Source organism: Ictidomys tridecemlineatus, chromosome 8 (genome assembly GCF_052094955.1).
Source record: "Ictidomys tridecemlineatus isolate mIctTri1 chromosome 8, mIctTri1.hap1, whole genome shotgun sequence".
Classification (NCBI taxonomy): Eukaryota; Metazoa; Chordata; class Mammalia; order Rodentia; family Sciuridae; genus Ictidomys; species Ictidomys tridecemlineatus.
Genome location: NC_135484.1, coordinates 71,179,091 through 71,204,644, shown reverse-complemented (window position 1 = coordinate 71,204,644; position 25,554 = coordinate 71,179,091). Strand labels below are relative to the sequence as shown.

Below are 25,554 nucleotides of genomic sequence, written 5' to 3'. Positions count from 1 at the left end.
AAAAAAACACTGGAGAAAATATGGGGAGACTGTTTTTACTGTAGGAATGGTGAAGGAAAATAGTCTTTAAAAAGCATGACAACTAAGCATGATTGAAGACAAGACTGGCATAGTTAAAAAGAAAATTATCATTATAACATTATAACATTAATAATTTGAAAGACAACAGAAGACTAGAAATACACTTCAGACCTTATGGAAAAAGGATTAATGTCCATAATATAAAAAGACCTTTAATAATTAAAATGATACTGAACAATCCAATATTTAAAAAACTGGACAATGAATATGACTGAAAAGTTGGTAGAATAAAAGGATTGATAAATGTAAAAAGATGTTCAATCTTAATATTCTAAGAGGTATAAATTCAAATAAAGTTTTTAAATTGTAGAATTGGCAATAATATTAGACATGTTGATTACACCTAGCATGGTAAGCATGTGGGAAACAGGCCCTCCTACAGATCAGGAGTGAAACTGTATTCTGGTCCTGAACCTTCTATGGTGGCCCAGAGCTCCAAAACTTCTGTTTTGGTCAGTAACTTGCATGTTTACAAAGTAAAAAAAAAGTAAAGCACCTCCTCAGAAAGCCTAAAAAGAGCTATTTGTATATATTAGGCATATATTATTTATTATTATTTTTTAATATGTAATCACATTGACCATGGGTTAAAACTTAATTCCAAAAAATCACCCACAGAAATATTCAAGACAAATGCCAGATTATATAAGGATAGTAAATGTAGCTAGGCTTGTTAAAAGAGGAAGAAGAAAACAAACCTCAAAACTTATCAAAAGAAAAGTGATTAAATAAATTGTGGTACATCAATACAATGAACTAATGTAACCTGGAATGACAAGCACATTTCCATGACACATTTGTGAACAAATAAAGTATTATTTTTGTTCATATAAATGATACTATTTATTCTAGATGTGGCAGCATATGTTTATAATCCCAGTTACTTGGGAGGCTAAGATGGGGAAGATCTCTTGAGCTCACAAATCCAAGACCAGCCTGGAAAACATAGCAATACCTCATCTTAAAGAAAAAGCAAAAAAAAACAACAACAACAACAACAACAACAAAACAATGCATATGAGTATATAAACAGAGATACAGATTAGAGTGGTTATTTCTAATAAATTAAATGGTTAAAATGTTTTATAATTTTAAGAAATGAAGACTTTTTTAAAGGAAATCTTTATGGCTTTAACTCAATTACAAAAATCATTTAAGATAAAGAATACATTTTTTGACAACACACTTTTTTAGCATCATGAAGAAAACAAAGTATCAAAATCACCTATTTATAGTCAACTATTTTATTCTAGGAACAAATGATTACTAACAGAGTTACTGGGAATTTTTTTTAACCTACTACCATCAGTTTTATGCCAACAAACCTTTAATGTAGAGTCCAAAAGGGACTTGGGCATCTCCCTCTGCTGCATATTGGGCAGAGGGTTCCATGTTAGCCAGTACTCTGGATTTGTGGTCACAGTACTGCTCCAGAAAGACATAAATGTGGAATTAAATAACTCAGACCACAAACAAGTAATTTCTTCAGCAGATCCCTAGAGATAAAGGAATAAAAAAATTTATGAAAATGATTCCATAAATCATGGTCTTTTGTTGTTTAAGATCTATCTAAAACCAACATGGATTTAAAGATATTATCTTAATTTTCCTAATTCTTTGCCACCTTGGTCATCTTGGTGGAGTCATATACCTTGTTTGTAAGTTTAATCACACTAAATAAAATCTGTTTTTATATGTTTTTATAAGGCTGCACGAGGAAGTATAAGCAAAGCAGATTGCACATTATCAAAAGAAATAAATGTTCTTTATCAAATAAATGTTCATTATCAAAAGAAATAAATGTTCTTATAATGTATTTTTGAGAAAATGCTTTTCACCTCACTTAACTGGAACCCAAACGAATACTGCTGTGATAAAAACTGTACAATGCTATTGTAATTACTGCAAAAGAAAATTCAAAATTCTCCTACATTAAGAGGTAATTCAGATAAGCCTGGGTATTGCAACATGGAATTTTTTTATTAAATGCACAAAATTATTCTACAACCAATCTGCCATAGAAAATTTAATCACACAGTGTGAAAAGAGGCTTATTTCCCTTCCTGATTTTGGTTTTTACCTTCTGATGATGCAGTAAAGACCACAGGTCTCGAAGTTCTTGAGGAGCAACTGGTGTGTGCTGAAGACAAAATGTGATGTGATGTCTTATCTCCTCCTCTATCAGAGGTTGCTGATTTTTGCTGAACCTGTTCCAAAATATACAGTGAGAGGCTTGGGTTTGGACTGTCAGTGAACTACTAGAGAATTTATATGTGAGGGAAGATGAAACACACAAAACTTAGGGTACATTTATTTAAAAATAAGCAACTCTACTGGAAAAAAATTCTAGTAATTTTTAGGGGAGAAGCTGAAATAAAGAATCTTTAATAAGATTTGGCTTTCAAAAGTAGCAAGTGACCTTCCTGTGCCTCAGCAGCTATACCTCCTTATGCCTGTGCTTTGTTTACAATACAGGAAACACAAAAAATCTATCAAGAAAATAACTGAAAGAATAGCATACCTTCTCAAACAAGCCTGTGTCATAAAATCAGCTGTCACTTTGTACTGCCAAAGCATAGCCAAGTATTCCATTGTAGGCCATAATTGAACACTCCTGGTGAGTTGAATTAAAGAGGTAAAGTCTGGCTGGGGTGCAAAGGAAGCTTCACCATGCTTTTTCTCCGGAAAACCAAGTGAAAGTCCTTTGGCCTTGAGTTCTAAACACTGAGCACTCACAAGATTCTTCAACTCATCTTCAATTCAGATAAAAAAGAAATGTTGTATTAGAGAAGAGATGGTCAAGAGTTCAGGGTCTAGATTCCCAATAGTTGGCAAAGTGACTATGAGTTTAATATGAGTTAATCAGAGTTAGGCTGCTTAACCTAAGCTCCAAGTTTCTCATTTGTTAAATGATATTAATTTCTGCAAAATTCTAATGAATGGAGTTAAACAATGTATGTAAATTTTAGCTCAATGACTGACATTTATTTAATGTTATTTACACTATACCAAAGGGGGAAAAATCTAAGGCAAAAACTTAATGGCGGCATGTAAGAGGATATGCTCAGAGTGTTGACGGTCATTCAAACACCAGAATATATTACCTAGATTGACATCTTCTAGAATATTAGCTCTGAGGATCAATCCCCAGGCCTGCAAGAGACTTTTCTTTAATGTCCACTCAGAAGCAACCACTTGGAGACGACTGAAATCTTCTTGCCATCCACTCTCCCCAACGACAGGCATCTGCTCTCTGATGGCAAGGGCTCTGTTGAGGATTCTCAACTGTGAAAAACACTCTACCACTAGCTTGTCCTGAAACAATAAAACCCAGGAGAGCCTATTAGAGAGCTGAACTATGGTTTTTTTTTTTTTCAGCACCCTAGATATACCTGAAAAGAAATTTAAGATTCTTTTTTTCATGCTTCTAGAAAACGCAGGGTTTCTTTACTCATATTGCTCTGGAGAGATTCTAGAGTAATAGTTAGAGCTCTACCCAGCCTTAGCCTCAGGAATAAGTAAAATGATAACTTTTAACAAATACATTAGCAGCATTCATTGAACAGTTATGAATTAAGCTTTGCAGTAAGGATGCGTCTGGCTGAATGCCAGATCCCAAGTGCCAGAGTTTTAGAAGAACTTGATTCTTTTAATTTACTATATGTTTCCAGGTATACCTTGAAAGGAAATGGTCGTCCCAGGAACTTCTGCAACCTCTTTATACCAATGAAGCCACCAGTTGGGCTACCAAGACAATTTTGAATATGTTCTGACACGGTCTGAACCTCTTTGTAATATCTTTAAAGGAGAAAAAGAGCAGAAGGGAAATAAGGAGGAAATGCTGGATAGAAAAAGAAGTCATTTACATTCAATATTTTCTACAGTATGCCAACAGAATAAACCAAAATTAAATAAGAAATAGCAGTTTTAATTCTAAACCCTCTTATCTTTACACATATTATTCCCTAAATATGAGTCTTACTTGTCTTCATGATTCATCAGGCGTTGGGGGATTTGATGGACTAAATGTTTTAAAACCCAGTGCCAATGGAGAGCAAGCAAAGCCAGACCCGGAGCATCCACTTTTACCGTGTCAGCCACAGTCCAAAACCGGTCCCGCCATCTCAAAGAATCTAAGATCTAAAAACAAAATAAGCCAAGACTACTCACAGACATCTCTTGAAAGGACTCAACTCAACTTATATACAAAAGAGGTTTAAAGCTAGACTAGACAATTTGTTAAGAAAATTAAGGCAGACAAAACAAAAGCCTTTTTTTCTTTGTACTTCAAGTACAAAGATAATACCTTAGAGAGAATGAAATTATTGGGTCATATAGTAAACTGTATATATATCATTTCATAAGAAATTGACAAATGTGACACAAAGCAGCTGCTTTGTATTACAACCAGCAGAGAAGAGTCCCAGTTGTTCCAGTTCCTTCTCAGTCACTAATTGTCAATCATTAGCTATTGTTAATGATTTTAATTTGAGCTATTTTGATGAGTGAAAACTTACTGCAGTTTTAATTTTATATTCCTTTGATAACTGATGATGTTATAATTTTTCAAGTTCTTACTAGGCATTCATGTATCTTTGGAGAAGCATCTATTCGAATCTGTTCATTGTAAAAATTGGGTTGTCTTATTATTATTAGCTATCTTACATAATTCAAGTATTTTGTAAACAATTTCTCAGATTTTTCTTAGAAGTACTGATGAATGTAAATTTTTAATTTTGACAAAATCTAATTCATTAGTTTATTTTTTTTATGAAGATTCTAAGAAATCTTTGCTTATCCTTAAATTGTAAAGTTTTCTCTTAATTGTTCATAGTTTTAGTTTTTTTATTAAAAGGTCTCATTCTATTTTGTGTGTGGGGTCCTGCGGATGAAACCCAGTGGCATTCCACCTTTGGGCTTATACCCTTCATCCTTTATTTTGAGAAAGAGACTACGTTGCCCGGACTGGCCTCAAACTTCTGATTATCTGGCACTGCTTCCCAGTCACTGGGATTATAGGCATGTGAACCATCCAGCTTAGGTTGAGGTAACTTGTATGTAATAATGAGGTAGGGGGAGAAGCTTATTCTTACTTTATGTGGACATCAAATTCCATCACTAATTATTAAAGAGAATGTTTTTCCTCTATTAAATTACCTTTTAATATTGGCAAAATAAAGAAAATAGACCATATACATGGAAGCACATTTATGAATTCTGTTTTGTTTCAGTGGTCTACATGCCTATTCTTGGACTATCCCATACCATTTTCATTAATGTAGCTTTCTAATACAAATCATGTAACTGAGTCTCCAGCAATGCTATTTATACTAGTGTCTAGTGATTATCTTTATGAGCTCTGTCAGGTCAAAGCTATGTTTTATTTATAATACCTAATACAATGTAAATACCATGCAAATAGTTGCTACATTATATTTATTAGGTGATACTGCCAAGGAAAAAAGTCTATACATGTTTAGTAGAGTTGCAATTAAAAAAAGAATTTTTTAACCTGAAGTTGGTAGAATCTGAGGATATGGAATCCACAGATACTGATAGACCCAGCCTGATTTTCTCTTAAAATTGGGAGCCATCTTGCCACAAAGCCCTGAAAAGATAATTTTGGTTTTACTATAAATTACTGCAAATTCTGAACTAGCTTGGAATGCCTGCCTGTGCCTTGAACTCACCCATGCCTGGTTCTCTCTGACCAGATAGCAGCCCTCTCTCAAACTTTAGTGACACCTCATAAATCTTGGCCTTCCCTGGCCAGATAACGACCCTCTCTGAGGCTCTAATGACCTTCATAAATTTTGATGTCAGAGCCAGCAAAAATGTAAACTAGCCTTTGTGTTATCCTCCTCAGAGTTTTGTTATCCAAATCCAAAGTGCAAACTAAATAATGGATTATCACGCATGACAAGTTCTGCAAATATATTTTTCAGGTTTCAAATGGTCACAGTATAAGTGACCATGACAAACTTTTTGTTCATTTGTGGTGTGCTATCCAAGAATGTTCATTATTATAGGAAATAGATATTAAAAGTATTCTTTCCCTTTCCAAGCTCTTAACTATGGGAGGCCAGTTTTTCTTTACAAACTTAAACCCAAACAACATTCTACAAGATATTGAATGCAGAAGCAGATGTGAAAACCCAGATTTCTTATCGTAAGACAGACAGAAAAAGACTTGGAAAAATGTCAACCAGTTCCACTCTTCCAATTTTTATTTTCAAAAATAGCTCTGTTTGGACTGGGGTTGTAGCTCAGTGGTGGAGAGGTGTGAGGCACGGGGTTCCATCCTGAGCACCACATAAAAATAAACAAAATAAAGATATTGTGTCTGGGGGTGGAGTTGTGGCTTAGTGGCAGAGTGCTCGCCTAGCATATGCAAGGCCCTGGGTTCGATCTTTGGCATCGGATAAAAATAAATAAAACAAAGTTATTGTGTCCATGTACAACTAAAAAAATTTTTTTAAAGATATTGTGTCTATCTATAACTAATTTTTAAAATTTTATTTATATGAGATAGCAAATTATACTACAATTCTTATTACACATATAGAGCACAATTTTTCATATCTCTGGTTGTATACACAGTATATTCACATCAATTCATGTCTTCATATCTGTAATGATCATCACATTCCACCATCATTAATAACTCCATGCCCCCTCCCTTCCCCTGCCCTATCTAGATTTCGTCTATTCCTCCCATGCTCCCTCTTCCTATCCCACTATGAATCAGCCTCCTTATATCAAAGAAATCATTTGGCATTTGGTTTTTTGGGATTGGCTAACTTCACTTAGCATTATCTTCTCTAACTCCATCCATTTACCTGCAAATGCCATGATTTTATTCTCTTTTATTGCTGAGTAATATTCCATTGTGTATATATGCCACAATTTTTTAACTCATTCATCTCTTGAAGTGCATCTAGGTTGGTTCCACAGTTTAACTATTGTGAATTGTGCTGCTATAAACATTGATGTGGCTGTATCCCTGTGGTATGCTGTTTTTAAGTCCTTTGGGTATAGACTGAGGAGAGGGATAGCTGGGTCAAATGGTGGTTCCATTCCCAATTTTCCAAGAAATTTCCATACTGCTTTCCATATTGGCTACACCAATTTGCAGTCTCACCAGCAATGTATGAGTGTACCTTTTTCCCCACATCCTTGCCAACACTTATTGTTGTTTGTCTTCACAATAGCTGCCATTCTGATTGGAGTGACAAAATCTTAGAGTGGTTTGATTTGCATTTCTCTAATTGCTGTCGATGAACATTTTTTCATTATTTGTTGATTGAGTGTACCTCACCTTCTGAGAGGTGTCTGTTCAGTTCCTTGGCCCATTTATTGATTGGGTTATTTGGATTTTTGGTGTTTAGCTTTTTGAGTTCTTTATATACCCTAGTGATTAGTGACCTGATGTGTGAGGGGTAAAGATTTGCTCCCAAGATGTAGGCTCTCTATTCACCTCACAGATTGTTTCCTTTGCTGAGAAGAACCTTTTTAGTTTGAGTCCATCCCATTTATTGATTCTTGATTTTAATTCTTGCACCATAGGAGTCTTAAGGAAGTTAGGGCCTACTCCCACATGATGGAGATTAGGGCCTGCTTTTTCTTCTATTAGACTCAGGGTCTCTGGTTGTATTCCTAAGTCCTTGATCCAAATCTTATTTAAAATTAAAACATATAATGCCTCACCTCAAAGACATTGGCGTCAGACACCACACCTTGGGGGGATTGTACCCAGAGCAGGATTACTGCATCACAAAGTTCAAAAAAAGCAGCAAGATTGACCACAATTTCATGGGGCAGGCTGTGATAGCTCTCTGGATCTTGGAGATGACATAAATAAGAATAATCCATCAGGTTTAAATTAATCTCTAGACATTTTCAAAATAAATTGTAATCTAGAATTTAATGTTATTACTAATCCAAAGATCAATTTGGAAAGGTCAAAAATTAAAAGCAAATTCTGTGCCTATTATTAAATTTAACAGATGAGGTATATATGCCTAAAGATAGAAATAATGTTATATTTCATATTATTTAATGGTGCTGGGGATTGAACCCATGTTTCACATATATTAGTCAAGTGCTCTATTATTGAGCTACATCCCTAATCTCATAAATGTCTTAACAGAAAATGGAAATTATAAAGATGCATATTTCATATAAGGATTTAAATACAAAACAAAACCAAGTGTATATAGGTTTAGATGGATAGTTAAGACAGGTATGAAAAGGTACAAATGAATCTACTACTAATAGCAGCTGCTATAAGGATCAACTTTTTCAATTTTTACACTACCATAGTTTAAATTATTGTTATTGCTTTTTCTATTTACAAAAGTTAAGGCGGAAGGGAAAAAAATAATCTTATAACCAAATGCCTCTGAATATGATCTTTTATAATCAACAGGCCTACTTTTCAAGTCCTAGTGCAACTGCTAAAGATGTGATCTAAAGCATCTCCATGCCTCCCTTTTCTCATTCATAAAGTAAGGACCTACTTATTTCATAGGATTACTATAGAAAGTAAATGAGATCAAGGACATGTAAAGTCTTTAGCTAAGCACCTGGCACAGAGTGAGTGCTTAGTAAATGTTAGTCATTACTACTGAGTAAGAGGACATGGCCTGTTTAAAATCAGGACAACAAATCAGAAATAATCAAAGTAACAGTTGCTACTCAATATCTTTCAACATTAGCCACATAATACAATCAGATGCTCCACTGAACAACACAAAAGATAAAGTGTTCTTACCTTTATGAAATTCAAAGGACATTCTTAAAACACTATTTCTTAACTTTTTGCCACCAACAGAAATCAAATTTGTTTCAGTAAAAATTCGTTTTTCCCGGTCAAGATAAACAATTGTCCTGGAACAAGATTCAAAATCACAATAATTACTGGTTAAAGGCGGCTTCCAAAGTGCTAGAGCATACCACACTCATGGGTTCACATTGGGAATCCTCATCAAAATCACAATTTGTACTGTACTTTCCTGTAATGAACACTACACTTTTTAAAAAATTTTGTTACACTGATGGCCAACTACTGGCCAAAAAATTACATGGTAAAAAATACTTGTGGCTACCACCATAAAAATAAGGAAAGACCAGTTTAAATATAATTATGTAAGTTTACATGCGAGTATGTACATATATATGCAGGTGCTATGTACATCTCCAACTTCTGAGTATGAGAAATAATGTGGACAGACAGCTAAGGAAAGGACACAATAAGTAGACAAAAAAGGGAGGAGCTGTACAGAATTATAAATATAAACATGGCTATCCTATGATGAAAGATTACTTTAAAATAATAAATCCCATTAATGCTAAGATTGAAGGTACTCATTTCTAGCACTTTTATCACTTATTAGATTGACAAAATAAAACATACAGCTACATTTGACAGAGTCTTAGGAAATGTATAATATGTGAACCAGTGAGATGAACAGAGTCCAGAGCCCGAGGTTTCACCTACTTGTTTGCAACTGATTCTAAAAGGGAAAAGAGCTGCTTGGGCTGGTCCGTTTGTGGATCATAGTCCATTGAATTTCTAATAATGTCCAAAGCCTGTATATTCCACCGGGGGTCCAAAGGGATCACAAAGTCATCTAGTTTAAAAAAAAAAAAAGAGTTTTATAGTTAAACACCTAGCCTGCAAGTTTAGTTGAATATCATTGTTTTACTTGGATCACACTGATTGTCTGATGGGGAAGAAGTGAAATAGAAATTCTATGGGTTTTAATTCAGGATACTAGAAAGCAACACTCAATAGCTTTTATTCTATTTCCTTTCTGAATGAAAGGAAACACATCTACAATGAAAGGAAAGCACAACATCTACAAGTTCTGAAAATCCATTTCACTATAGGACAGAAAGAAAAATTCTGCCAATTAAAGGTAATCCCTGCAAGAATATAAACATTCTAATAACGAATCCATTTCCTTAGAGCCCACTTACTGGTCTGAAAAGAATTCCTGGGGACAATTACCCAATCTATCACGATTTACCATCAAGACAGAAACAAAAACAAACTTAAATGGCGAAAAATGAGAGTATATTTTGTTATCTGCTTCCAATAAGAAAAGTATCTCAAGATGTTATGCTTAGAAACAATTGCCCACTCAGACATGGTTAATATATCTGTAATACTAGCTACTCAGGAGGCTGAAGCAGGAGGATGGCTTGAACCCAAGGGTTTGAGACCAGCCTAGGGAACTTAGCAAGATCCCCATCTTTTTTTAAAAAAAAATAAAATAAAATCTTTACAGTCATATGCTGCTTCATAAACTTTGACTGAAACTTCGTATATTTTCTCTAAAGTAGCCAACAACAGCAAGACTCTGACTCTTCAGTTGTGAAAACTCAAAAGAAGGAAATAATACACAACTAATGTAACTGTAATTTGAAGGTTGCTAGGCATGACAGTTCAATGGAGTAGTTTAAGAACCATCCACTTCATTGTAGACTACCATGAGCATACTGTGAATGGCAAGGTACTTTAAGGACCTCATATTCCAAAGTCCAGTAATATAGACAGTTACACAAGAGAAAAAGAAAATAAAGTTAGAGCTAATGTGTTCCAATAGATAAAGAACAGTGTCTGCTGAAAAATGAAACCTGCTGGTGTCCTTTATATCTGAGTTCCTGAAGACTTCTATACTTGGAAAGCCATGATTTAGTTCAGCCATAATATGACCATTAGTTTTCTCTATTATGTGATTTCTTCCAAATATATTCATTGTCTTCAGTGTGCATAAGGTAATTGGTTTAGCACAAAAATATCACACATATTTTTCCCAAAACAAATGGCTAATGGTAATATTTAAGTCAACATCAAATGAAAATGCAAGTATAAAAAATTAAATGTGCTTTTGCAAATATATCCTTACTTTCTTTATTAATGTTTATGTTCTGTAAACTTTATCTTATTCTGTTTCAAAACTAAAAGTAAGTTTGTTCTCTTATTTCTTATTCTTAAAAAACAGTCATCTTGAATACTTTCCAGTACACTGTATATCACTTTCCTTCAGATAATGGAAGGTGAAAAGACAGTTGCAAACAAAGAATAATTTACATCTAGATATCCTGAACCTCCAAAAAATACTCCTACAGTGTAGATGTGATGGGTGTCTTCCCTATAAACTCAAAAGCCCAAGTTTCTAAAACAGTGGCAAGAGCTAAAATCAAAAGCAGGTGCAAACCTGTTATATTTGCTTGTAATAGTTTGAAGATATTCATGACCCCAGCTGAGAGAGAATTTGAGTAAAAATTCCTAAGAGATGCAGCACTGGCTTCCAAATTAATTTGTATTGACTCTGTGGAGAAAGAAGAAGCAATGTTAGACTCTAAAGCATTGCTGTCCAACTGAACTTTCTGCAATGATTTAAATGTTCCATTGCTACATTGTCAGAGAAGTTATTAGTCACCTCTGAGCACTTGAAATGTGGCTAGTGCAACTAAGACTTGAATTTTATTTAATTTGAATTCTTTTATATTTGTTTATATGACAGTAGCTCTCTGACTGGTGGCTATCATAGAAGACAATGCAGATAAGACTACTTATATAAATTCTCTTTACACATACTTAGATTACCATGTGTCACATGATAAAAGACAGTCAGTGGCTTACCTACAAGTTCTCTTGGAGTAGAAACGTTCATGTAAACTCAGGTAATTTAGTCAACAACTTCTATTAACAAATTTAATGTCATTTATAACTTAAATAATGTTATTATTGCTTTTTTTTTTTCTCTCTGAATAAAGTACCAAGAAAGTCAGTGTCACAGCTTGGAGCATTGGTATTAAAATGAAATTACAACCATATGTACTTTAAGGGGAAATGAGCTGATCAAAAACAATACCATTCCCAGACAGAATGGCTGTACCCCAGTAGTATAATAAAAAGACAATGTTCAAAACTAAAATGTAACATAATACATTATTTTTTGAATTTGATGAATCTGGAGTACTAAGAATTACACTGGAACAATCATTTATCATGTGAAACATTCAGGGACAGACTTGCTCCTAGCTGAGTGTGGTGGTACACCCCTATGACCACAGCATCTGGGAAGATGAGGCAAGGGGACAAGTTCAAGACCTGTCTCAGCAATTTAGTGACACCTGTTTTCAAAATTTAAAAAACAGGGTCTGGGGATATAGCTTAGTTGGTAGAGTGCTTGCCTCACAGGCACAAAGCCCTGGGTTTGGTCCCTAGCACCACAAAAATAAATAAAAACAAAAAGGACTGGGGATGCACTTCAGTGGTAATGCACCTTTGGGTTTAATCCTCAATACAAAAAAAAAAAAAAAAAAAAAGATTTGCTTTTTTTAAATTGAACAACCATATAAATAATAATACTCTATCACAAACCTCTTGCTACAAGAACTCTCAGTTGTAATTTTGCAAGCATAGTCATAGAATAATATAGCTGCTGAGGCATTTAAACAAGATTAAGTGAGTGCATATAAATAGTACAAATTAAGCTTTTCTACTCACCAAGCCCCTGTGGTACGTTCTTGGCTAAATGATAAAGCCATTTAACTCTGAGCATCCAATCCTGATTTGTTGCTCTTTCTATGAGCAGTTTAACAGCCATGGCCAAAACATCTGGTTCATCGATCCAATATGTTTCCACCTCTACTGCATTAAATTTCAGGTTCTCAGGGTTGGAAGACTGCATAATTTTCTCTAAGTCTTGCAAGGTAAGAGGCTGACTCCTGAAATTCATTGAAATGAGACAAAGTTAATAGTAGAACAACCTTTTATTTCATATTTCAAAGAACCATGAAAACTAATTTGCAAATATTGTAGCAAAGAGGAAAAATGATGATTTCCCCACACAAGGACAATTAAAACAGGAATGTACATACACATACCCTTAAAAAATAATAAATGGGGAGGGATATTACAATAAGCAATAAACAATAAAAATATGATAGCTGGATAATAAATGGCTACATAATAGTAGGTTGAATATATTGTGTTCTGACCATTACAAGCAAAAGCAAAAATCATTTCAGAAACAAGGAGGCACACAAGCTGTGGGCTCCACTGACCTCACCCAGCTGTTGGTTTTCATGCTCATCCTGTTGAGACAGTATGCCAGGATCTGTCCATCCCTTCGGACAATAGAGAGATGAGAATCTTCGGTAGCAAAGAGAGCTGAGGGCACAGAATCTGGCCACAGCCCCGTGGCAAGAATTGAGTTTCCCCAGGTTTCCCGTGCTCGCAGAGAAGAAACACATTTTTCCAGTAAAACCTGCACGAGCTGGCAAGAGATAAAACACAGAAGCTAGGGTTGTGGTTCAGTGGTAGAACACCTACCTGGCATGCGTGAGGCACTGGGTTTGATCCTCAGCACCATATAAGATAAATAAATACAATAAAGGTATTGTGTCTATCTACAATTGAAGGAGAGAGAGAGAGAGAGAGAGAGAGAGAGAGAGAGAGAGAGAGAGAGAGAGAGAGAGAGAGAGAGAGAGAGAGAGAGAGAGAGAGAAACAGGGTACAAAGGCCCCACAGGTAAGTGCTGTTACCAAAAACGTTAGCAGACAAATGTAGGAGTTCTTGGAGTCCACATGACCCTATCCCAATAACTCTTAGACACATTCTTTAACATTCAATACCAGAAGTTAAATTTAAATTCTACTTTTGATTATAGATGTTTCTTGAAAGGAATATTTATATTTAAGCCATCTTCCAGAAAAATACCACACCAAATCTTCACTAGAGAAAAACTGCAGAGGTCAATTCTCTTACGTTGTTAAAGTTGCCATCTATAAGAATAATTTCCCCCTACTCAATAGCACAGTGTATTACAATTTGGAAAGCTGTCCAAAACATTTCACAGTACCTTCTGGTTTGCTGCTGAATGCTGGGAGACAACATATACTTCCCGGCATGCTTCAAAAAAGGCTCTATCTAAACTCAGCCCTCGCTGCAGGTACTGGACAATGAGTATTGCTGTCTGAATTAGAGTAGACACAGAAGATGTTGGAGAACCTATAAAAGGGAAAATATTGCCATCTATGAGAAACAGATTCTTCAAAACCTCTGATGAAAGTGGAAAAATTCTGCTCTCACATCAAACTTCCTATTAGACAACCACACCCAGGTATTTACTTTAGTAAATAGACTCTACATAAACTAGAATCTCCTGAGGGCAGGAATAATAGACTTTTAAGAACATTCAAATTCCTATCTCCTATGTTTCCTCCCTTCCTCTCTTGTTGATTGCCTGCAGTATAATGTGGGGGACCTCTTCACAGGCATGATAAAACCTGACACCTATATCCAGAATCTCATGCTTGACACACACTGAAGGTATAAAAATGATCATTACCTCATGAAGGACCACAGGCTTTAACATCTAACAAACCTATTTGAAATCCCAGCTATCAAAATTAGGGTTGTTTTTTTAACAAATTACTCAAACTTCCTGAGCTGTATCTGTAAAATGGAAACAAGGGGCTGGGGATGTGGCTCAAGCGGTAGAGCACTCGCCTGGCATGCGGCCCAGGTTCTATCCTCAGTACCACATACAAACAAAGATGTTGTGTCCGCCGGGAAAAAAAATAATAATAATATTTAAAAAAAAAAAGTGGAAACAAATGTCTTGCAGAACTAAATAAGCAACCAGCACTGTATCAAACATATCATAATTATTAAAAATACAGTATTTAATTTACTATTATTGACCCTGTTTATATACTGAAATATTTGACATAAGTCAGAGCTGTATCTTTTTTAACTCAAAGTTTCCTCTTTGTTCCATCCTCAAGAGGCAAAGCTAATGAATCTTAGTACCTGCATGCATCATTTATCTGGGGAGCATCTTCAAAATACTGACTCCTATGCCACACCCTGATATGCTGGGGTGTCTGGACACATACATTTAACAGGCTTTTGTGGTAATTTATATTTCCACGTACACTAAATGTAAGAACTCCAACATGAATTTCTATAGAACAAAAAATGTAGAGGCCCAGAGGTCAAGCACCTCACCTAAAATAGTGCTTTGGGTCTCCATGTGTAGAGACAAGAGTATGTCACACACACTGTCTCCAACCAATCCAAGGCTGTGCAGCAGAACTTTCAAATCCAGGTTGTCCGGAATGCTCTCATCGCCTTCTCCTGAAATGTAGACTTCGAGTCCACGATTCCTCATAGCTCTGGATATTTCTCCATGAACAGGATCCATTGAAAGAAAAAGCCTAGTAAGATGGCAATTCAGAGGAAAAGAAAATATTTTAAATCCCAGTGCAACTCATTTTGTAGCTCAGCAATAACTTGTAAGGACAAAGCCTATGTGGTCATCTCTAGGGAGTTCATATAGAAAGACACCACTAATAAAGCAAGGTACCATACCATCTCCTGCATTATTCTATATTCTTCTTCCAACAAGTATCAACATTGCAAATCAGTTTTTCAAAACCTACTTTCCGAAATTTCCCAAATCAAGCAGTGACAATTCATCATTCTAACTCACAGAGAGCAGAAAAAGAAACTGTGTTCTCCTGTAATAATTTCTTACATTCAATGTCCATCAACATCCCATCTAGCCATCTGTCATCTCATACTTATGTTCAAGAAAGAACAGCTGATTCCCTGTTGACCCTCCCCATCCCAAACCTGCTCATTGCCAGTATTCCCTTGCTCAATGAAACACTCTCATTTACCTAATTACATAATACAAACACTTCAGTGCCTTCATTGTTTCATTTTCTCAACTTGCAACTCTAATAGCAAGTCCCATTCATCTGATTACCCTTGTCTAAGTCATGATTGCCTCCTGCCTGGACTACTGCAAAAGGATTGTGACTGGTCTCCCAACTTCCACCCTTTCACCAACCCAAGGGAAGGACCTTACCTCTCATTTACTACTGTGCCCCCAGAGACTAGTAGTGCCTGACAAACAGCAGAACCTCAATAAATATGTTTCAACCAAATGAATGAATGGATAACTCAGTGTAAGTATAATATATAATGCGATCCTACTCTATGTCTACCTCTGCTACCAAGACTGCCAGATTCTTAGGCAGAAAAATTAGAGATACAAATACCTGAAATTGGGATTGGGTGTTATTGTGGGAGTGGATCCATCTATCATTCCTCTTTCACTAATGGTGAGGACGCCTCCAGGTTCAAGCAAAGCATTCAAACGATCCAGCACTGATGGGCTGCACAGAAAGAACTCAGATGTTAGACGTACATACAAGCTACTGTGACTCTATTTTCCAACTGCTTCTGACCTGCATATTCCTTTTAATAGGGATCATTCCCCATAAAGAACTCTGAAGTTTAGATTTCCCACTGATTCCCCCTTCTCATTCTCTAAGGCACATAGCCTAGAGCCTCATTCACACTAAATAAAACATTTGTAAAATACTTAGTGAAATTAAGGAAAATGATAGTAAGCGCCCTGTACTATATGCCTTTCTCTTCCTCTACCCCAATATTATCAAATCCACTTAAAGGTATCTGGATTTCAACATAAAACTCAGAAAGAAGCATTAAGGGAAGGGACAGGGATGTGGTTCAGTGGTACAGTACTTGCCTAGCATGTGTAAGGTGCTGGATTCAATCCCTAGCATCACAAAAAACAAAATAAAACAAAAGCTTTGGGAGAGCTTCTGTTTTGCTAATTGTATATGTACAGTAGCTTCACACTTGTCATTTTCCTTACTTTAGGATCAAAAGTGACATATGGTTGAACTGTCATTATCAGTGCATGTTTGCTACATTTCAAAAACCTGCATTTAAGACTGCTCCTAAAAAAATAGACTGGTCTTAACAGAGGCAGATGTGGTGGTGTATGACTAATCCCAGAGGCTGAGGCAGGAAGATGTCAAGTTCGAAGCCAGCTTCAGCAACTTAGGGAGACACTATCTCAAAAAATAAAAAGGGTTGAAAATGTGACTCAGTGGTTAAATGCCCCTGGATTAAATCCCTGGTACCAAAAAAAAAAAAAAAAAAAAGGCTCAACTCAAAAGAATTGTTATGTGGAAAAGCAATTTAATTTTGTTAATCTTTACTTCAGGTATTTAATGATCAAATACTACTGTTTGCCATGTGTTTACAAAATATGGCTGAAACTGCATTTGCTAGTTAAGAAAAACAATGGATCAAAAATATAGATTCCATCTTGCTTTCTACTCTGATACGCATATCTCAAGTTTCAATCAGGCCTACTCATGATTGGGGATAAGGTTCTTACTTGCAGAAGTTAACATTGTCCATTAGAAGCCAGTCTCCAGACTTCAGGGCCCGAACTAATATGCTGTCAACCCATTCAAATGTGCCATGGCTATGGCCACTGGTTGACTGCATAAGCTTCACCCCAAAACTTCGGAAATCTTCCACAAGTTTGGCAAACTCTGAAACATCAAAGACAAGATCAACATGCACACTACTTTCAAACCAAAGCAAAACAAAAACAGAAAAACAACCTTCAAAACTAAGAATTTATTAAAAGAAAGATTGAACTAGGGATGTAGCTTAGTAACAGAACTTGCCAATCATATGCCATGCCCTAGGTTCAATCTCAGTTTTTTTTAATGATTCTTAACAGAATAATAAATAGGATTTCATAGGTAAGAAAATTAGGTTTGTGATAGAAACTTTAGTGGTTTTCTGAATTAGTGGCTACATACTCAAAGTTAATTGTGGGTGATAGAAAGGAAAATAATTTTTCTTTAGCCATAATCTCTCAAATGGCAGAAAGAGGATAAGCTCTCTAACTTACTGCTATATTATACTACTATATGAAAACACTATATTATACTACTATATGAAAACATTACCAACAAAATAAGTTGGTAAAGTGCAACTAAAGTCATTAAACTGGACTTCCTTTATAATAAGCATACCATGCAATTATAATAGCAACTGGTATTTGCCAAATCCTCTATAGTTTAAACAGCCCCTTCCTGGAAAATTTTCAACTGATTTTTTTTTATATTATGTTATGATCCATTTTCATACCACAAGATAACGTATGTTGGATTCCTAATTCAAGCTATGAACATACTTAAACTTAAGCTCCCACTATAAAAAACTTGAAAACTGGGGAAAATATGGAAAGCAACTGCTTTTAGACATCGGAAAACACATGCAGCACAGAACTGTGATATCTGAGGGAAAAGAGAAAAAAAAAAAGATAAGGTTAAGCCATATAATTGCCCTGGATTTCTGCCTGGAAGTTGTTTGTGCTGGGGATTGAACCCACCAGGGCCTCATAAATGCTAGGCTTCAATAAGTTGAGGATAGACCAAGGTAACTAGAATGAGAAGAATATATGAGGAGGGACCTACTCAGATAAAAAACTCCAAAAATCTAAATAAGGGCCTTTTTTTTTTCATTTTATAATACTCTTTATTTGATTAAAAAATTTACTTTCTTTGTGTACATTGGAATGTTATATTTCCTATGTATTTTACAGGGTTACAAAATGTCTCTCATTTTAATTATTATCCCAAAAGTGAAATTAAACTTGACTTTTTAAAAATCATATAGACAAGCAACTCTCAAAAATGGATTAATACGATTTCTTGCCTACTTAACTATAACCATAAGACAGACTTCTTGTCCCAGTCCCCTTTCTCAGAAAAACCTCATGTGGAAACCAAGCTAGAGATAAGGATTCTTCCCAGATGCAGTTAGGGGAAAGGGAAAGGCCAGAACTTTCTTTGGCAAGCAATTCCAGTCACAGCCATTTGTGACTGCTTTGCTTCACGTATAGTACACTCTTTGCATGGAGGGCTGGATGTTCAGAGGGAGCAGTGGTCTCCAATCAGCTACAAAGAGCAGGAGGTCATCTACAGTCACCTGCCTCTTCCCACTGCCAGGGCCTGCAGCCACTAGACCCCTACCCTACCAAGTGCAATACTGGGCTAAAGGCCAAAGATAGGCTGCCTGTTCTCCATTGAAAAAGTAATGGGTGAAATGGAGCTGAGAAATAATCATTATATGATGACACTCAAAAGGTTTAGGGGGAGGAAAGACTTCAAGAGACAGGGATAGACAGGCTGGTGGAAAATGCTAGGTTGGCTGCAAGGAAATACAGTACACAAGAATAATCCCTACAAAACCAATATAATCAACTGCCTCTTGAAACACTACAACTTCAGTGGTGGAGATGGAGTTTCTCTGATAGTTCAGGGCTAAATGGGGGACTGGCAAAAAGTATCACTGAACCCACAGCCTCCAAAATCATAATCTCTTTTCTGCTAGCAAGGAGAAGACTGATGAAAGAGCAATCAGGAAGAAGGAGGTGGTGAAGTTGAGGAATGTGAATGCATTCCAAAGGCCATTTTGGTTCAAGTACCCAAAATGTAGAGAACTGGAAGCTTGGGTTGCACTAGGAGCAGACATTACATGTAGATGTGAAATTTCTTACTGAACATAACTGTTCTTCTCCTAGATATCCTGAAAGGGGACTGCACCATCTAAAACTGCATCTCAGCTATCTTTAATATTGACACAAGTAGGAAAGACAGGCCTTTAAAAGGAAAACAACTTGGCAAATGGTAGAGGGATGAATGGACAGAACAACCTTTTCCTTTAATTTCTAGACTCCATACCCTTTAAATAGTTCACCTGTATTGTCAAAAAAAAAAAAAAAATCGGTGGGTTAGATAACTTTTGTTCCTGGAGTGCCATATCATAATGCCTATGTACAGATGATCCCAGTGCTTGTTTGGTTAAACAGAAAGAAAAACTAATGGTAAAGGAAAGAAGTATGAAAGATTAAAATCTTCCACAGAGAAAACTTTTTAAAAACAAAGTATGAAATATAACTATATTTAGGGATTAAAAGAAAGGAGCAACTTAGGTGAAGGCAGAGTAGGTATTTACAGAGGGTATTCTCTGGAAAGAATGCTTTCCTGCTGGCCAGTAAAATCTGCCAAAGAAATCAGCAGCCTTTTCTTTAATGTTTGTCATGTCTTTGTCAAAGAATGTCTCCATAACACTGAAACACTGAGGGTGAGTTAGGGTCCTTGAGCGCAGAGAATGTGCACTAATTCATAATAAAGGGTCTCCAATGGCTTGTAAATTTGGAAAAATTCTTCAGCCACTTTTGGCTGCTTCTTAATAAATTTGAAAATTTTCCTTTCTGGCTCTTTCTTCGTGGTATTATAGGATTTCATACTTATCCACTAGGAAAGTGGACTCTGGAAAACCTGATGGGGCTGTTTGCATCTACCTGGGTCACTTTGGTAACCTGTATGTTACAGTAAATTTTTTTGGAGATGAAAAAAACTTAAACGGGGAAGAAGTCATTGGGTTGCCCAGCAATGCTAAACTCCAGGCTGTCATTCGTATTTTTGGCATCAATCACTGGCAGGCACAACTCTAAGGTATTTCATCGACTGTCATGTCAATACTCCCCATGATCTCATCAATCACTGGTGTGCCAACAATTGATGGAAGCAGGAAGGTGATAACTACATCTTTCAGTTCTAAATTATCTTTCTGTAGCTCATATTCTATCTTGACATCACAGCCATTTCTACTCTCTGAGGACCAGCAATTAATTTTCAGTGGAATAAAAGATTCCTCTGTGGTCTGTAGTCTCCATTTAAGCAATCCTACAACACTATTGACTGGAAATGACTTCTCTGGATTCTTTAAGGCAATTAGAGACTCTGAGGTGAAGTTTTTTATCCACATTTGGATGGGTCTGTAGGTGTACCCCTTTCTTATCTTCATTTTCCAAATGAAGACAAATTTGGCCAAGTTTGTCATCTTAGATCCTAAGCATGATCATGCCATGCAATTCCATATTCTGTAACCCAAACACAGGTTAGTGTAATCTTTTCTTCAATCTTCATATACACACGTTCCATTTTAATAGGTAAAGCATGTACTTTGGCTGCTTCAAAGGTATATTTGCCTGTATTAGAGGACATGATAGTTTTACTTTCAGATATCAATTTGTCTACAAAGTTATCTACTTCCTTTCCGTTGGCTCCAAGCTTCAAAGCCTTGCTAGGGTCTGAAGGCTTGGCTGGTGCAGGTGCCACTTTTGGTTTATCAGTTTCAATGATGGTTTCTGTGATCATGACAGCTGTGCTGCCTCTAGATACTACAGATACCAAATCCCAGTGTTTTTTTCCCCGTCTCTCTCTGCATCTCTTCAGGCATGTGGTAATTCTTTTGTTTTATGCTGCATCTCAACCTTAGCTTCACGTTCTTGAGTCTCTCAGACTGCTCTGAACACTTTCTCCTCATGAGAATCCATTTCTGTGAAGGTTCTGATCTGTGCCAGGTTAACATTCTCCTGGTATCCCAGGGCAACAATTCCATCAAAAGCAAAAATCAAATCAAAACAGTGCTCAGATATTTCATTCTCCTCTAAGGCTCAGCAATACTCAGGAATCACACTTGAGAAGAGCCTTAGGGTTTCCAAATCTAAACTGTTGCTGTTTTTGGTAGAGATTATTAGTACCATGTATACTTTCTCCATAGGATGATAGGCATTTGTTACACTCTTCATTTCAACAAACATGCTGTTTTCCAGTGTTCATGAGCTTTGGGAAAGCTGCTTCAAGCCAAGTTTGGGTCATTTCCACAAACTGTTGAGAAACAATAGCCTTTCCTGCTTTTATGCAGACTGCTGCTGCCAACAGCACCATGGTGAGGAAGGTGGTGTGCATACCCATGCTCTGGCTCCACTGACAGGGCCAGGTCCGTGGCTTCTCTGGACCCGATGCCCTCCTGACAGGAGCAGCTGCTGCTTTGCCTCTTACCAAGATGGTAACCCTGAGCCATGTCCAATAAGGGCCTTTTTGACTAAATAACTAAATGCATACACATGCAAAGGATAAAGCTCTATAAAGATGAGCAAAAACTTCTAAGAAAAGGACAATTACTGGAGAGATGTGATCTGAACAATTCCCAGAGTTCACACAGGTTGAGTATCAATCCACTTCAACAACCAAAGTAGAGACCCCAGCAAATATACAGGATATTCAGTGAGATGCTGCAGGTACAGGCCTCAGCAGTGGGGTGACCCAACACTAGAGGAAAGGCCACCCTAGCCCCTACCTTTAAAAAGCTTAAAAGCAATTCCGAATAGATCAAAATGATCCTTAAGCAACTGACACCAAGAAAAGCCCAAGAATCTTTAAAGATAGCAACAAAAAGCAGAATTCAGCATCTTAAATTCACAATGTCTGGCATATAATCAAAACTACTATACATACAAAGAACAATGAAAATAAGGCCCAGAAAGAGAAGAAAAGCAGTAAATAGAACACACCCATAAATCAAATAAAGACATCAATACAGCAATTAGAAATATGCTCATTATGCAAAGGGATTTAAAATAAAATTATAAACATAATGAGAACTATATTTTAAAAGCCATAAAGGTTCATCACAGAAACATTAAGATGTAGCTGGCCATCATGGCACATGCCTAAATCCCAGTAACTTGGGAGGATGAGACAAGAGGACAACAAGTTTGAAGTCAGCCTGAGCAAATCTAGTCTCAAATTTTTCTAAAGAGGGACTGGGAGTATAGTTCTGCGGTAGTGTAGCCCTGGGTTTAATCCCCAGTACCATACATGCACATAAAAGATACATTAAAAAATATAGTTAAAAATGGAGAAAAATATTTTTAACCAAAAATAAAAAAGACCAACTACTTCAGATCCAGCTTTTTCACTCTATTAATATCCCCTAAGAAATTGATAAATCAACATGAATTTTTAAAAATACTGAAAATATGCTATGAAAACTCATCCTAATCCTAGATATCTAATTTTAAATTGACTTATGAAAGAAATAATACATCACTAGATTCACAGCTTTATAGTGCAAAAACTTGGATTCAAAACCTAAGCAGTTTGATTATTTAACTTTAATGAGCATTCTTTTCTTCATTTATAATTTGGAGGTAATCTTCTATAACATTTTGTCAAGGATTAAAAGTTTATGTGTGTGTGTGTATATATATATACACACACACACTATATATGTTTTTCAGTATAATATGTAATAATCAATATAAATTCATATCTGTGCTGAACTTTACAATATTCATATTTCAAAATATATGAAGTGATGTGACTCCATCAAATACCCTTTAATAATTAATTTAAGTAAATAAGTAAAGATTTCTCCAGTTCAAATAGTGGCCTTGAATCAAGAAACCACTCAACAGTGAAATCATACCCTTTTATACTATATTAGAGAGCTAGAAGTGAAAAGTTTGATTTCTTTATGACTGACGATCAACTCTTCAGTTTCAAGCAGTCTTTAGAAATAAAGGATGATAATCTAATGACAAACAAACCAACTCATAGGCCTCTATATTTAAGTCTCCCTTAGTGCATTCTCATCACCTTTTGAAAAAGTACCACTACAAAAGGAACGATTAAAGTTTCCATGTTAATCATGCAGAAATGATATTTTTCCTCTTATGTAAACATACATACCCTATCAATCCATACTCTTTCAATTTAAAATGCTTACTTTGAGAAAGTAATAATATGTAAAAAAAAAAAAAAAGCCAAAAATCAAAAAATAAAAACTTCACATGCAACTAATTAAGCATTATAACTTAATATATACAAAATGAGCCATAAAGCTTGATAAGGCAATCATTTTCCTGTTTGCTTTTTTAGGATCAATCTATAATATGTTACCTCAGCTTCATTATAATTTCTAGGAAGTTTTGATTGTTAATTCATTAAAAATATGGGCATGACATTCACTATTATATTCTCATAAATGGATACAATATGGGTAATGCCAAGCGTATGATATACACATCCAAATATACATACCTGCCTTAGAGTATGAGTTGATTTTATTATTGAGTCTCTGCATAAGTAGCAATACCGCTTCCAGTTTATTGACAATTTCCACTGTGATGCCTTGACCATCTTCTCCAAGACACTTGGGTTTGTAAGTCAAAAGGAAATGGCTCCATGCACGCAGCACTACTTCTGCATCCTCGGCACTGATAAGAAGGCTATCCCGTAACAATGCCCTTAAAGTACCCTCCACTTTCTCCAGCAGCTCCCTCCAAGGTCGTATTAGATCAACCTGCAATTTCCAGAACATAGGAACTCATCATCATAGGCACTGGCAAGAGTCAGAGGATACTGTTATCTGTAGATACCACTAACACAGAAGACTCTTAATCAATCCACGGGGCTTTATCTTTTACCTCACAGTGTGAAGGTAGACAAGTTACCTGCTCAAATCCACCCAGAAGCTCAGTAGTATCCATTGCACTGTTCATGGCCATGATCTTTAATGTGTGGCCAGTAAGTTGTGCCAAAAGCTGGACTAGGCTGGTCTTGCCAACAGAGGCTGGCCCCACAAGGATGACCATCCAGCTCATCTGAACACATTTCATGATGGACTCCAGGGACTGGAATGACTGGTGCAGAAGTGAAAGGGGCCGGCGAGATGGGTGAGGAGCATAGCTGCCACGGGAAAGGACTGAGTAGCCCAGCTGAAAAAACATGCCAATGACATATCAGAAGCAAACATGGTAGTGGGAATAGAGAAACCATAGAAAATTGTAAAAGAGTAGAGGGTTATCTTTATCTCCTCACCTGAACTTCATAGGGAGTGATATGAAATAGTCTGGTTCCTATGTATGGGTTAGAATTTGAACCAAACACATCCTTGAACACAGCAATGACCTAAAGTAAAAAGATGATTCAATCAAGATACAAACCACTCTACCAAATTCTTATGCACACCTTCTGGAATATTTCTAGGGAAAAAAGCCTAGTGATTAGAGTCACTATATTCAGAGAAAATGAGCCACACTTTCCTTAGCCTTTTGAATATTGTCTTACAGAAAAGCACAGACTGGGGCTGGGGTTGTGGCTCAGTGGTAGAGCACTTGCTTAGCATGTGTAAAGCACAGGGTTTGATTCTCAGCACCATATAAAAATAAATAAATAAAATAAAGGTATTGTGTCCAATTACAAATAAAAAATTTAAAAACTAAAGAATAAATGAATAAAATAATGGTCCATTAATGTCTTAAAAATATTTTTTAAAAGCATTGACTGAATTTACTTAATTCTCTCAAATAAAAGAAAACTTGAGTTCAAGTACACAGTAATCACATAACACCAAACTATCTGAGAATCTAGTGAGAATGTACCAAAAATTAAAATGAAGCATAGACCACAAATCTAGAGACAAAAAACCTGATTTCATCCTTCAAGGTAATATCTAAAAAGAGAGTAGAAGAGAATAATAATACAAAGATTATAAAGAATAACTATTTACTGATCACCAACTGTATATCAAACACCATATTATATATTAGGTTGTTTGATAGATTACTTCTGGTCTTTATAGCCATGCAAGAGTTATCATTTCCATTTTATAGATAGAAATAATGGGGTTTAAAAATCTAAGCCAGTCTAACTTCAAAAATACCATGTAATCACTCTAGATACTTATGTAGA

At 35.9% G+C, this 25,554-nt stretch overlaps 1 protein-coding gene and 1 pseudogene across 2 annotated transcripts in view; both read right to left on the bottom strand.

Annotated features, from left to right (window-relative positions):
• Mdn1 (midasin AAA ATPase 1) overlaps nt 1-25,554 on the bottom strand; it is a 144,585-nt gene that overhangs the window by 44,274 nt on the left and 74,757 nt on the right. For both annotated transcript variants that reach the window (XR_013425006.1, XM_078019614.1), the window contains exons 41-59: nt 24,682-24,771; nt 24,315-24,578; nt 23,902-24,163; nt 17,325-17,484; nt 16,171-16,287; nt 15,113-15,321; nt 13,962-14,110; nt 13,165-13,376; nt 12,605-12,825; nt 11,307-11,420; nt 9,581-9,713; nt 8,855-8,970; nt 7,789-7,922; nt 4,064-4,221; nt 3,759-3,879; nt 3,186-3,396; nt 2,603-2,834; nt 2,162-2,288; nt 1,407-1,577 (exon numbers count right to left, since the gene is read on the bottom strand). Coding sequence is in view for 1 of the 2 variants with exons in the window: in XM_078019614.1 (XP_077875740.1) it covers nt 1,407-1,577; nt 2,162-2,288; nt 2,603-2,834; nt 3,186-3,396; nt 3,759-3,879; nt 4,064-4,221; nt 7,789-7,922; nt 8,855-8,970; nt 9,581-9,713; nt 11,307-11,420; nt 12,605-12,825; nt 13,165-13,376; nt 13,962-14,110; nt 15,113-15,321; nt 16,171-16,287; nt 17,325-17,484; nt 23,902-24,163; nt 24,315-24,578; nt 24,682-24,771 (3,201 nt within the window). In the remaining variant the exon portion in view is untranslated. The remainder of the gene's footprint in view (nt 1-1,406; nt 1,578-2,161; nt 2,289-2,602; nt 2,835-3,185; nt 3,397-3,758; nt 3,880-4,063; nt 4,222-7,788; nt 7,923-8,854; nt 8,971-9,580; nt 9,714-11,306; nt 11,421-12,604; nt 12,826-13,164; nt 13,377-13,961; nt 14,111-15,112; nt 15,322-16,170; nt 16,288-17,324; nt 17,485-23,901; nt 24,164-24,314; nt 24,579-24,681; nt 24,772-25,554) is intronic.
• LOC144365871 (coatomer subunit delta pseudogene) lies at nt 20,138-21,746 on the bottom strand (annotated as a pseudogene).